The 15,162-nt window shown below is 40.5% G+C and overlaps 1 protein-coding gene across 1 annotated transcript in view; it reads right to left on the bottom strand.

Annotated features, from left to right (window-relative positions):
* The window catches only part of LOC126199490 (lutropin-choriogonadotropic hormone receptor-like), an 877,483-nt gene that overhangs the window by 293,845 nt on the left and 568,476 nt on the right, over positions 1-15,162 (bottom strand). The window contains exon 7 of the mRNA XM_049936411.1: positions 4,657-4,800. Coding sequence (XP_049792368.1) covers positions 4,657-4,800 — 144 coding nt within the window. The remainder of the gene's footprint in view (positions 1-4,656; positions 4,801-15,162) is intronic.

Raw genomic sequence — 15,162 nt, 5'->3', positions numbered from 1 at the left:
AAACATTGAATGCTGTGGTTGTTGTATGCGGTGATGCCCCCCCCCCCCCCCCCTAACCTTGCTGCCCGCTGCTCGCCACCCGTTCCATTTCCCTTTCCGTAAGTAAACTCCACGTCGGCAAACTGTCGATTTTGTACAACGCTGCATCACGTCCACTGCAAGATGAGTCAGTAAGAGAAGTGATCGGACACAACATTACTCATTGCTATGGTAGGAGAGGGCACTAGAGCATGACGCATGAGGAACAGTACCGTCCTCTAGGGGGGCAACCATGTATACTGTAACTGTGGCTGCATGGTACAGCGCGTATTAGACCGCAGTCTCTGTAACAAAAAAAGTCACCCTGTATACTTTATTTGAGCCCACGACCGGTTTCAGCTTTCACACACATGCCAATTTCAAATCGATCAGCAAATTTTGCTGTTGTGAAGGAACGCTGTTTTGACGATGTTCTGGAGCAGTATAGTTTTCAGATGCACTTGTAAATGGCCTGTATATGAAAGCCGAAACGGTCGTAGACTTAAAAGTACGTATCAGCAACTGGAGCGGCCTTTTGTAACAATGTGATTTGTCTGAGACCTGTGTGGAGGAACGTCAGCAGCAATTCAGTACAATCCCACATAAAGAAAGTGAGTTTTAGTACACAATATCACAATCATGATTTCAGCGGTCATAATAACAGGTGTACCGCTTGATAAATTAAAAAGTCGATAAAATTAATTGGGCAATCTAGCCCTAAATATCGATTTCTCCACTCGATGTATTGCCTAACAGGAGGATCATCGTATAGTGGTGTGGATCATTTTGCATGTCCACTGATCAGCTACAAGAGAAAAACCACAAGATGGCAAAAGTCAGTAAAGTTGAGGCCGTTACGTACAGATTTCGCAGCAGGTATGCCTTTGTCTAGGGACTGGTTGCTTCCACGTTCATTGACCCGGCGCCACACGGGTCGCCCAACTTATACGCCACAACTTGAAGAAAATAAATACCTACAGCCGTAATTTTATGAGTTATTTGACTACCTGTTTCAGTGCCTCATGGGCACCATCTTCAGGGCCATCTAAATGTATGTGCTGTTATAGGGATACTGGCTACCGCATATTTCTGAAACTTCTCTGTAGACGTGAACCCCCACACCTCTAACGGCAGCTGTCGTGATGGAAGCAGCAGGAGCCGTCTTCACTGCCACCGTGAAGTTGGCTATATGAAACTTTTTCACTCGGAGATGGAAGACTGGTGTGCTACATCCGAATTTACAAAACCATGGAGAGACGCTCTTCGAGCTCCATTCGGTTGCAGTAGTGTGGGAGATGCCGTCATTTTATTATACATGATCTGGCTTACACGAACTTGGGAGCACCTTTGTGCGGAGCCAGTCGGTTTAGTTAGGATGCTTCGCGATAGAATATCATGGCTTATTCGGTTGTTCTTATTATGCGATTACGCTGCTTGCAGTACGGACAGCTATTACGACGATTTCATCAATTGGTTGGGTTGTTTGGGGAAGGAGACCAGACAGCGAGGTCATCAGTCTCATTGGATTAGGTAAGGAAGGGGAAGGAAGTCGGCCGTGCCCTTTCAAAGGAACCATCCTGGCATTTGCCTGGAGTGGTTTAGGGAAATCACGGAAAACCTAAATCAGGATGGCCAGACGCGGGATTGAACCGTCGTCCTCCCGAATGCGAGTCCAGTGTCTGACCACTGCGCCACCTCGCTCGGTATTTCATCAATGCTGACGTGGTAGGTGCCGTGGCGTCACTCCTGTAACACATCATCACTAACCACTTACTTTGGCGAGGTTCACCTCTGAGAGTTCGTGTCAACTCTAAAAATAAATACCACTCTCTCGAGACTGGACGAGTTATCATTTATTTCTTATAGTCTGTCCAAGTATTTTTCTTGTCCTACAGCAAGACGGCTGTGTGACAAGTAATCCAGAATAGCGGACTGATTTCGTTCTAGTTGTGTAACAAGACTACCTCGTAGACATTCTGTTTTAGACTAACAATATACTCTGATTTATTTAAGTTTGCTGTCTGTTGTTAGTCTGTAACTTTCCCCATGGCCTCTTCATTTTACAAGTTATTAATTACGGCAGTCGAAACGAATTAAGTGAACACGTCTGACGTCTCCACGGTCAGCGGTCAGCAGACTGGCGAGCGAGAATTCTTTTATCTGCTAACAGGGAAGCGGTGACAGGCAGTACAGCTGATTCTTCAATTTATTCAACTCCTACACTTTCTACACTCACATTAATTGAATATGCAGTTGCAGAACAACGGCATTCTCCGCACATGGAGTACCTAATAAATACTCAGAGTTTTACGAAAATATGATTTCATGAAGGATAATAAAATGGAAGTAAGGCAAAGCCATAGTAATTCATTGCCAATGACAGGGGAGATCATCCCTACAGCAACAGCATACAATTTCTGCAGAAAAGCCTGACTGTGATATGTACAAGAAATGTTTTCATCTGTCTTCAGTTCTATGAATGCAAAATCTTAGACTTCACTGATTATTTCATCATTCCATAGTAAATTTTGTTTTTACCAGAGTTCTGTTTAGAGGACAGTGATTTTATGCAGCTACATGTAAACCTGTCCTTCATAAGACATGCGCTAATTTCATCCTCTACCACATCTGCTAAATAATTTATGTCACCTTAAACGTCTTAATCAAAGGAACTTATGCCACCTAGAAACTAAAAAAATGTATTAACAATGTTCAGTGGTAGATCAAAGTTTCATATTACAAAAGACAATGGAATTATAACAGAACTACGTAGTATATCTACAGAAGTCAATTCAGATTGAAACTATTCGATGTTTGTTAACATTAGATGAAACATTCTGCTTGTATTTTCTAGATACGACACGAATCATGTGTGAGCTTTCTCTCTAATTAAAAAAATGCAACAAATGTAAAATTGTAACTGGGCCCACACAGTTAAATATTTTGAGCAAATCAAAGAACGTATCTTCTCTCCTCAGTTTATGATTTAGGTCTTCATTTTCGTCATACACTGATTCAAAAAACTACATTTTATGTCACTGTTACTTTCCTGAGGCCAACCTATAGCCTCAGAACGAATGCAAGCTGTTATTACCAAGTACCTTAATCAGTCATCTATGTAAGGTGCTTCAATACTTGATATTTAATGACAACCATGTAAACGATAAGATTATTCTCATAACATTCTGCCACGACATTTCTATAGAGAACAACAAACAAGATTTATTAGACACGACAGGACGTTATTAGCAGAGAAATCCTAACCGACACTATGTTTAAAGTATTTAGCACTTTCTTGGTTTGCCATAGGCCTATTTCTGCTACAGTGCCATTTTGTGGCTGCCTGCGAATAATAAATATCTTCGTCAACCTTTGTTTCTATTCTTATTTCTATTGACAATAGTGAGTGATTATACAACAGAATTTGCATCTAGCTGCATTGAAAATTATATTGATACTTAAATATTGGTAACAGATAAACATGCCAAGCCAATATTTGTAATAAAAGATGATAATAGCAGCAAAGATCAAATCACTATTACGGAGAAACCCATAGATTAATAAATTAAAACAAAATCGTAACCATATAACACTTTCGCTGTTCTGTTAAAAAAGCTGTCAAAAGTACAAAAAGTATTAAACAGAACAAAAAGGCGTTGGCCAACAAAAAATCTCTTCTACTACAACATTAACGACGGAGATATGGCAATGTAGATGCCACAGTAATATAATCACGCAAACTATGAGACGTAACAACCGAATCATTAGACAGTGACAGCACCGATTGATGTTTTGTGGACGTCAAAAAAAAAAGCGAGACGTAAAACCCAATACTGTCAATAGTTATAAGAATAGAAACACAGGTTAACAAACTTATGTATTATCCACGGGCAGCTGGAAAATGGCACTTTAGCTGAAACAGACCTATCCCAGACCAGCAAAGCACTAAATAATTTAAACATAGCAGCCACTTGGATTTCTCTACTTATAATGTCTCTCCAAGACGCATAGCTTGGTGCGGACCCTCAAGAATACAAACGATACGATACTGAATTGCAAAATCATCTCCAACATCACGCAGCACTTCTCAGCAGCAAATGCTATTCATCAGGCAACCCAAACAAGTGCTTTGTTCCAATGGATCGCCGCATGGATTAAAACAGTTGTTTGCTCTACGAAACAAGTATGGACCAGAGAATGGGGACAGCACCTAGCAATAGTTCGACTATAGTACACCAGATCAACATAATACACAGAACAGAAAAGAAAGTTCGAGAAGAACTAGGAAATTGAGCTTTCTGCTGTAAAATATAATGCTCCCATCTGTATTTATCAAGTTTTGGAGCTGAGTGAGTTTTAGAAAGAATGAAGAAAAATTGAAGTGCAGCATCACTTTGATGTCGAAATCTTTAGAGAAACAGCACTGTTCGAATTGGAGAATACTGGAAAAAAAAGATAAATTAATCTGATAGCTTCTAAACAAATCACAGAGAGGCCACAGTCATGATGACTCGTCAAGGATGATAACACATTTGATTTCTAGTAAGACTCCACAGTTTCAACCATATCGCTTCGCAGACAAACTTAGCAACAAATTACTCTGTACAGAACGCCCGGCGATGTACTGTTTGTACTCACAGCTTTCGCAGTCTCGGCAGGTGGGAGAAGGCAGTGGGCGCGACCGCCACCAGGGGATTCCCCTTCAGCTCCAGTAGTGCCAACCCTGGTGCCCGCTGCAGTACCCCTCCCGGCATGTACTTGATGCGGTTCCCAGACACTGACCTGAAACAGCAGTCACTGACTTGCATTTACAGTGCGACGTAAAGGTGACCGCTACCAGAGAATATTGTCACAGCTCCAGCAATGCCAGCCCCGTTTCCCACTACAGCACATGATTCGGTGTGTAACTAAGGCAGTTCCGAGACACGGACCTGATAACTGATCGTTATTTACAGCATGATGAAGTGACAACTTTTACCAGTTATTCTCTCACAGCACTATCGGTGCCGGTCCTGTAGCTGATGCAGTGTGACGCCCAGAATGTACCTGATGCTCCTTCCATTACGGACCTCTTCTTTCTTCTTCTTTCTGCAAGTTTTCTACACCATGTGTCGTCTCTCGCATCCAAGTTTCAATCTCCTTCTACCCTGCCAGTCCTCTTCCTGCATGTGTCCTGCACTGCACGCCCCACTCCATCGTTTCAATGTAGCCAGGGTCTTCCTCTTTTTCTGTGTCGTGGGGGTTCTCAGTGCCATATTTTAGAGGGCCATCTTTCCTCTGCCATTGTTCTAAGATGTCGATACCATATCAGCCGTTTATTTTCAGTTGTGTCTACAATATCTTTTGTAACTCCCATCTGTTCTCGTAACACTTCATCCACAACAGAATCCATTCCTATACTTCCGACAGCCAAGTATTCAGTTTATGTAAAGTTAAATTTCAAGCCCCATTGCTCATGTTCTTCTTTATGCTTTTTAGCATACAAGACTCAACCTTTCTTCCTTAGCGAAGATGACCTGATTGTCCACGAAATTAGGGAGAACAGGATGTTATCACCTACTCTCAATACCATGTTTTTACACTTCCTTTTCCAATTTTTCAGAGCTCTGTTAAAAAATATTTTAATGAGGGTAGCCGCCAAGCAGCATCCTCGTTTCAGCTAAAACCTGGGCTAACGTCAATGCTAATTAACTCGGAAACGGCGCAATGTACCGAATTTTTTTCTAACAAATTATTTCTCAGCACAACCTTCTCTGCAGCACTTTTACAAGCTTTTTGGGCTGCTTCTGGTCACCCTGTATACTAGAACGGTAATGTTCTCATGAGTTTGGTTTTGAGTTTGATGTTGCCTCTTTCTTTCAAGAACATTAGATTTTTGACACTTCAGTTGTTGGAACTAAGACGACGCAAAAAAACACAATGCCTTATTTATAAGAAAATGTGCATCACTTACATTGATTGTGCTATTTAAATAGCGTTTGCAGCTGCATTAACATCAGTATTTCTCAGTTCTGGATTTTCACTTACTAAATATTTTTTCCAGGTGACTTCACTTCAATTGCTGTGACGTAGCTTCGGAATAGCATTGCCAACGGATGGCATCTAAAGACAATGAAAACGTTAGTGTAAAATACTGTAAAATATAAAAGGTGCAATAAAACATTTCAAGGACCTTAAAAATCCATCTCACCGATCAGAACAGGACCAGTGGAACAATAAATTACAGTTATTACATATTATGGCTGATATGTATAGGTCACAGAAAAAAGTAAATATAATCTAGAGAGAAAATAAAGGAATGCTCACTAACGATGCTACTGCGTAATGCAACATTTTTGAGTAAACAAATGTATAATTGTGTTTTGTTGAAAGGTTGATATTGTTAGTCATATTTGATGCAAGCGCGGACACAGAGCTTACACGACCAGTGTGACAGCTTTCATACATGTTTGAACACACACTGGGCCAGAAACATATAACCTTAAGCTTATCGAAAATCGTATTGTTCAGGAGATCCTATTTGTCGATAATACAACAGTATAACACGTCCAACCCCCTGGTTGCGTGGTAAGCTGTCGTTCAAAAGTTCCACAGCGATGTTTTCCCAACATTGTAAGCGCCCAGAATTGGACCTGTTGTACTATTGTATTACTGACGTACTGGATCGTCTGGACTAAACTTAAATTTCGTTTATCAAATTATTATGTTTACTTTTCAGTTTTTCACGTTTTTCAGACTGTGATTGAAGTCATGTATGTATCCACATAGCTACTACGATTGAAAAACTCCCTGTATGTATATTATTTGATGTTACACGATTGTAAATCTTTTGTGTCTCATATTTGCACAATGGTCTGTTAGTTTGTGTAGCCAAAAATCCTGATCATTTTTTAAAACCGAAGCCGATGGAAATAGTAACTATTTTCGATAGTAGATGATGGTGATACAATTTGATTTTGGATACGTAGCTGAAAGCTGTGAGATAAAATTTACTGAAAATAATTGAAAATATAAACTTAAGAACTTGAAATTCTGAATCTGTTGTTTGGAAATATGAAGCTAATATTAGAGGAGACTGGTAAATGGAAAAGTTTGTTAGGAATTCGAAGAAGCCTGTATGCATTCAGACGTGGAATGTATTAATTATACAGGACAATTAAAATTATTGTAGCGATTACAAATAGCTACAGCTTCTCACTGCATGCAACAAAGATACGAATTACACAGAGTGTAAAGTAATGTCAGATGTCACTACAGGTGTTGTATATGACTCCTGTTGGTCGGACGCCCAATATCTAATCCATAAACCATTTCAAGCCATAAATTCTCCAGCACAGGTGGAGTCACCGACGCGAGCGCAATAGAAATGTACATTTTGAGTTGTTTTGATTTTGCACATAATCCTGTATAAGGAAATCCAAGGCTGAGACGTCGGAGATCTAGATGGCCAGAAGCAAACACAGGGTCGTCATGTTGAATACGACCAATCAACCGGCCATCTGATAGTGTGCGGCCCCCTATACCTGCTGGTGGGAATCCACCACTTAAATGAAACATGTAAAGAGGGGAATCGGTATCGGTATGAAGCTGTGGTATCAGATATCTAGCATGTTCTAACAGTTTGATTACATATGCTTTTTTTTTATTCCCCAGTAAATGCAAAGGTGGAACTAGAATGATATATTGAAAACTATTTGCTAAATGATAGGATAAGGACTGAAAGTGGGGGAAACCCTTTCATTAATTGTTTTGGAAAGTCGGCTACGTCTGAGTTGCCACCCAGGTGGGTATTGTAGGAAAGGCAGAAACTGGACGGAGGACTGGTTTTCTTTTAAATATTGAGAGGATATGTGTTACTGTGGATCACTTTCTTTCAATTAATTGAAAGTATGAAGTTTCTGTTTTTATTAATAATTACTGTGTGCAGTGGGAAGGGCTTTTTCACTCTTAGAGCTGACACGGAGCTCTATTTGCTTTCTTTCACGAACGGAGCAGATGGACCATTAAACCGCAGTCATATTTCGTATTTTAGGGCCCCAGTATGACTATTGTAACGAACAATTACAATATCACGGGATTTTTATGTTGGACTCCTATTAGTGAGGATTCACCCGTACGAAGAGAAATTTTTATCTTTTACGATACATTCGGAAACTGCTGGCTGGAATTCTTGCAGTTAAACTCAGCCATTCAGTAAAATAGCAGATCCGCCAAAATGTTCAGGCAACTGTTTGTTGTAACAACTCAGTGAAGGAAAACGTTTTGGGCACTACCAGTGGGCGGATGATATACTTTCCTCTGGACAAACCAAGTGTTCCCTCAAACTACCGATGAATTTTGCGAATGGTTTTGTCATTTGGCGGTGTTTGATTGTATTGCTAACAAATTCTTCTCTGTACTATGACGACAGAACGACAATTCTTATATTCTAATACGCAGAATGCCTTTTGTACAGGCTCCCTCATTTCGATTTCTGAAACAGAATATTTAAATTAGATTGCGTTCACATGACAACAGTGAATCGCAGAGTTTTTAAATTGTGCGCGTAGAAAAACCTTTTACTGGCCTGTGACCGAGCACTCAAGAGTACGCTAAATAATATGTAGACTCCACGTTACAGCGGCCAACGTCCGTTTTGAAATATACACTATCTGATCAACAGCATCCGGACAGCTGTTAGTGGACATTAACGTGGAGTGTGTCCACCCTCCACCTTTATGATGGTCTTGACTTTGCTGGGGACACTGTCAATGAGGCATCTAAATGTCTGTGGAGTAATTTCAGTCCATCCTTCTTCAAGGGCCGAACCCAGAGAACGTAGTAATGACTGCTGAGGTCTGGAGCGAAGTCATCCCAAAAGTGTTGCACTGGGTTCAAGTCGCGACCCTGTGGAGGATAGCCCATTTCAGGAATTTTATTGTCTACAAATCACTGCCCGCAGATGCTGCTTTATGGCGGTGCACTGTCATGCTCACACTCAGAGCCATCGTCTTCGTACAGTTTCTGTACAGCACGCAGTACACAACGCTGTAGGATATGTTTATGTAGTTCATATTGAGAGTTTTCGTAAGCGCAAATGGAGGCCACACACTAAACACGGGAAACAGCTCCATACCGTAAGACCACATTCTATGTACTTCACTGTTGGTACTACGCAAGATGGCATGTTCTGTTCTTCAGGCGTATGCCAAACCCAAAACTTTCCATGGGACTTCACAGGGTGTATCGTGGTTAATCACTCAAAACCAGTAGTTTCCAGTCACCCACTGCCAGTGACGTCATTCTGACCACAGTCTCAAGCGTCGTTTAGCATTGACTACAGAAATAGGTCGATTATGAGGCGCTGATCGACCATTATAAGCCATTCCTTTTAAACGGGGTAGAACGTCAAACGGGACGACTTAGAGCAGGAGGGGCACCACAGGACATTTTAATTTCCACTGTCTATGCTTTTACAAATAAATTCATAAAACTTTGTTAGCACGACCAGGAAGGATTCATGATTCACACTCTTAGTAGTGGACTTTCAAAAAAATAATAAAATAATTTTTTTTTACATTTGAAATTTCATTATTTTTTTCACTTACTATACTTCACACGCTATAGGTACACTTTTCTTCATAAGTAAGAGAGATTCTTCGATGAATTGTGCACAGCATACAAACCATACTTACAGGCGTATGAAACTCTAGAATTTATTTTATTTATGAAAAACTGAATGAGCTGTTACATTTTAAACTTCATGTTTAGAAAAAACTCAAATTTTATAGTTAATTATTTCAATTTCTACCACAGTTTTTAATAGATTCGAAAAATTCTAGAGTTTTGCATTATGGAGTTTTTTTTAGTAAGCATAACAAGTCTGAAAGTAATAGGATATTTATTTTCGATGTTACGTGTACCTAAGTACAGAAATTTGTGTTTTGCAGAAAATGGCCGTTAAAGTTTCTGCTTGCATTTGGCATTCTTTTAGAACTGTACACCACCATAAGCAGATTCTTTTTCATTTTATAAATCAATTTTCTTCCTTTTCACATTCCTATGATGCACTCTTCTTGATTTTTTTCACCTCCAAAAATGATTTATCTCCTTTCACTACCCACTCTCTGTCTATCGCATACAAATACATCAAAATGCAGTTCACTTCTACATCTACTTCTACATACATACTCCGCAATCCACCATACGGTGCGTGGCGGAGGGTACCTCGCACCACAACTAGCATCTTCTCTCCCTGTTCCACTCCCAAAGAGAACGAGGGAAAAATGACTGCCTATATGCCTCTGTACGAGACCTAATCTCTCTTATCTTATCTTTGTGGTATTTACGCGAAATGTAAGTTGGCGGCAGTAAAATTGCACTGCAGTCAGCCTCAAATGCTGGTTCTCTAAATTTCCTCAGTAGCGATTCACGAAAAGAGCACCTCCTTTCCTCTAGAGACTCCCACCCGAGTCCCTGAAGCATTTCCGTAACACTCGCGTGATGATAAAACCTACCAGTAACAAATCTACCAGCCCGCCTCTGAATTGCTTCTATGTCCTCCCTCAATGCGACCTGATAGGGATACCAAACGCTCGAGCAGTACTCAAGAATAGGTCGTATTAGTGTTTTATTAGCTGTCTCCTTTACAGATGAACCACATCTTCCCAAAATTCTACCAATGAACCGAAGATGACTATCTGCCTTCCCCAGAACTGCCATTACATGCTTGTCCCACTTCATATCGCTCTGCAATGTTACGCCCAAATATTTAATCGACGTGACTGTGTCCAGCGCTACACTACTGATGGAGTATTCAAACATTACAGGATTCTTTTTCCTATTCATATGCATTAATTTACATTTATCTATATTTAGAGTTAGCTGCCATTCTTTACACCAATCACAAATCCTGTCCAAGTCATCTTGTATCCTCCTACAGTCACTCAACTACGTCACCTTCCTGTACACCACAGCACTTCGGTCTTAGTTGCCATTTTCTCTCAAACATATTTCCTGCTTTGCACACCATCATTAAAACATGAAACTGCATCATGAACACTAATAGCAAGTGTATTTCTTCCCACAAAAATGGTTTTTGGCAGTCTTTCCCACTTTCTCATACACACTGGTTAAAACTTTCATTTGGGTTTTGGTACCACCATGAATTAATTATTTCAATTTCTACCACAGTTTTTAATAGATTCGAAAAATTCTAGAGTTTTGCATTATGGAGTTTTTTTTTAGTAAGCATAAGTTTTAATTTGCAAGGTCCCTGAATATAGGTTTGATGGCTTCTATTACAGCAGCTGGTAGAGAATTCCTGTGATCATATTCTTCACCACCAGAAATTTACCATTGGTAGCCACACACCATGATTCACTTCCTTTTGGGCACAATTTGTGGAAGTACAAGGCCCAAACTGTTTGCTTCATATTTTTCAAGTCCCCTGTGTTCCTCCTTATCGCCAAGCAATAATATGAGTGTAGCTTGTCAATTTCTGCATCAGTCAGTCGACCTCTCCGTTTTATTCCCTTCCCCTCAGATAATTTTTTTCCTGACAAATCTTGTCTCAGCCTTCTAAGTCTATTGCCAAGCCTTTTATGTTCATGTCCCACACATTATAACTTCTGCACAATAGTCTCAGCACCATATGGAGCACATTTTTGAACATATCTAGTAAACAAGATGACATTTCCTTGCACTTCAATACCTCCACTTGAGCCATTATAGTTTATATTACATTCATGATCTTGAATCCCTTACACACAACTATGACAAAATACACTCAACACTTCAACATCTAGTACTTTGGCATTGTCAATAGATGTTGTTGTAACAACACCATTCAACGAAGTGTGCCCTCTTTTTTGCCAGGTACTATCAAAAGCGGCCACTATGTCCCTGTCACCACCATTTTCGATAGTTGATTATTCTGCAGCACTTTTCATTGACGATTTTGCAACTTCTTTTCCAGAACCAAGCAGTAAGCCACAGTATCTCTCAAATTTTGCTGGAGGGGGTGGAAGATTCATCACTGCACAAAGTATTCTTGGTGCCTTCTGTACCCTACCAACACAGCGCAATCCATTTGCTACCCTCAAATTCACGTAATAACCTTTGTTTACGATTTTAGATGTCATGCAAGACGCACCAACGTTGCATTTGCTGTATATCACAGATAAGTTCCTAGCAAGACCTTTCCTGGCACTCTCATCTTCCACCACAGAAACACACTGCACGCCAAAGCAATGCTTGCACATAACATTGTCCAATGCTAACTGTGACAGTATGTTAACATCAACAATAACATTACATAAACCTTCAGATTCACAGCCTACATTTTCATTAGCGCTAAAAACAAGTTTCCTTTTTGAAGCACTCTGCGGTGGTTTGTTTACCGGCTCTGAGAGGTTGAAGTCTTGAGCCAGTGGTGTAACATCTGTTGTACCCCCTTTACTGTGTATCTGTTGCCCTGGTGACGTTATTTACGGTTGGAGCAACGAATTCTAGGCATTTTGTGTGATAATATGCCACAAACGAACACAAAACAACACAGACAAATGAAAATCGTTTCGAAATTCACATCACCACACTGCAAGCCTTTCAAAACAGAGAACAAACAAAATCAGCGATCAAAACAATGCACGTCGATAGGAGCAGAGAAAGTGTCGATATCAACAGTCCTTTGTTTCACGTATGACAATCTCTGGCGCAAATATAAACATTCGAATTCTACAGAGCGAAATACACTTACATATGACAGAAAAATGCTGTGCAAAGGGGTGTGGCGCTGCATCTTGGTACACTTAAGACCAAATAACGTGCCTTATAATCTCTCAAATATATACGCTTTACACATCAAACTATTCAGGAAGTTGTGCGCTACAAAACATGCATATTTTTGAAAAATCGATTTTTTTTTAAATTTTTGGCGTCCTACCCCCCTTAAATCCCTACACAGAGTCACTGTTCATCCTGGATTGCTGGTCAGCCTGGTCTTGGTTCAGCTATGTCTGCCCTCACTTCCATATCAGGATCACGTAGCAAACAGGTGACCTGGGCTGCTTTAGAAGGTTTAAATGCTACGATGGATTTGTTACTCAGGTGACATCCAATGAAGAGCATACATTCGATGTTACTGAGCTCTCCTGACAGACCTAGTGTGCTGTTACTGCTTCTTAACTAACAGAATATTCCACGCCTCCTTTCATAGTGCGGGTCCGCCTCTTGTGACATGTAGAGATCAATTCTGCCATACATAAGAGTATCTGGTTGTTGTTGATCAGCTAGTGTATGTAGTTATTGTCTGCTTTTAAGATAAGCTCACGTTTCCATTGCAATGAGTCTGAGGTAGGGCGCCTACTGAAGTGGCGTGGTAAATGACGTAACGCATGGCATAGCTGACACACAGCAGCGCCGCAGCATGCACGCGATCCAACGCTAATAGAGTAATGTGGCACTATGTATTTTTTGCACGATGGAAGTGTTCTTGCTTTGGTCAGTTACTGTTAAATATAGATGAAACGAAGCTATATCCGTTTCTGTACTTAGTTTCTCAGTAAAACTTTCGCTTTTCGCGTAAAAAGTTAAAAACCACTATTTTGAGTTTTGAGCGCTTTATCTGCTACGGAATCTTTCTCATTCGATTTTGAGGAACGTATTCGATAAAAAAATTTGATTCTTTCACACTTTACAGCCTGATATCGCAGCCTGATAAAGAATTGCGCATCTTTTCGAGACTGCTTATAGTTATTTTGATACTTCAAAATTAAGCAAGTACCGCAACGTATTTCGAAAAGCTTGCAGTGAAAAATGTAGTCGCTGATCAGTTTACTTTTGGTTCATATTAGGCCACACATTTCTACATACAAAATAAAGCTACCGTATAGAAATTGTTTGTAACACTGAAAAGAGAGCCATATTTCTTTCCAGGCACGAATAAATAAATGATACATTTTGACGTTCAGCCGCAATGAGCAACGACGCACGCCGCTCGACGCTATGGCCATGCGCTATACAGGGTTGTGGCTGGTGTTTTTTTCTTGTGTGTGTTTATGTAGCTTAGATACACTCGCATTTTCAGATAATATTGCATTAAGAATTATTTTGATTTTTAGAGATAGACAATCTCAGATCCAGCGGAAGAGTTAGGTACATGTAGTATAAGTCAATTTTTCTTGTCTGCACTAACAGTTTCATTGAGGGAACATACAACGATTGTTCTTCATACAACAGCGAAAAAATGACGTGTGCTGTAGCGAGCAATGGATGTAGAAAACGGGATTTTGCTGTTGATACAGCTGATGTATATTGTGTTCTGGATGTAACTAACTTGAGCAGACATTCATTACGAAAAAATTTGAGTGTGCCAGGAATTATGGATGGAAAAAGAGGAAACGTGACAGAAATAAGCAGCACAGGTGCAATGTCTAACTATTTTGTAAGTGAAACTGGTGAAGTACCTTGTCAACAATAAATAAATGTAGAAGCTTCTCAGAACTTCAAATGTAAAAGTTTCACAAAATTTTATGGCACAGCAGATGTTCCGCAAACATTCCTGTCGTGTGAACTCACAAGGGGAACCTGTGGTGTCACCGCCAGACACCACACTTGCTAGGTGGTAGCCTTTAAATCGGCCACGGTCCGGTAGTATACGTCGGACCCGCGTGTCGCCACTATCAGTGATTGCAGACCGGGCGCCGCCACACGGCAGGTCAAGAGAGACTTCCTAGCCCTCGCCCCAGTTGTACAGCCGACTTTGCTAGCGATGGTTCACTGACAAATTACGTTCTCATTTGCCGAGACGATAGTTAGCATAGCCTTCAGCTACGTCATTTGCTACGACCTAGCAAGGCGCCATTACCAGTCACTATTGATGCTGTAAAACATGTACCATCAAGAGCGATGTTCACCAATTATTAATTAAAGTTAAGTATTCCAGCAGCTACGTACTTTATTTGCTAGTCTCAATTACTTTACCTGTTCCAGACCTCACACCAGCCTGCGTGAGCTTAAACGCGTGCCTTTCGGCTTCCTCATAATGGCTTGGCTGTCTTGTCAAGCCACAGCAGAGCCCACTATAAGTCACTCTCTGGCACAGACGAAACTTTACAGGATGAAAGAAGACGCGAAATGAAGGCGCATCTATTTTTGACTTAGGTG

This window comes from Schistocerca nitens, chromosome 8, assembly GCF_023898315.1.
Source record: "Schistocerca nitens isolate TAMUIC-IGC-003100 chromosome 8, iqSchNite1.1, whole genome shotgun sequence".
Taxonomy (NCBI): Eukaryota; Metazoa; Arthropoda; class Insecta; order Orthoptera; family Acrididae; genus Schistocerca; species Schistocerca nitens.
Note: the sequence above shows the minus strand (reverse complement) of the source record. Positions and strands in the feature narration are given on the sequence as shown.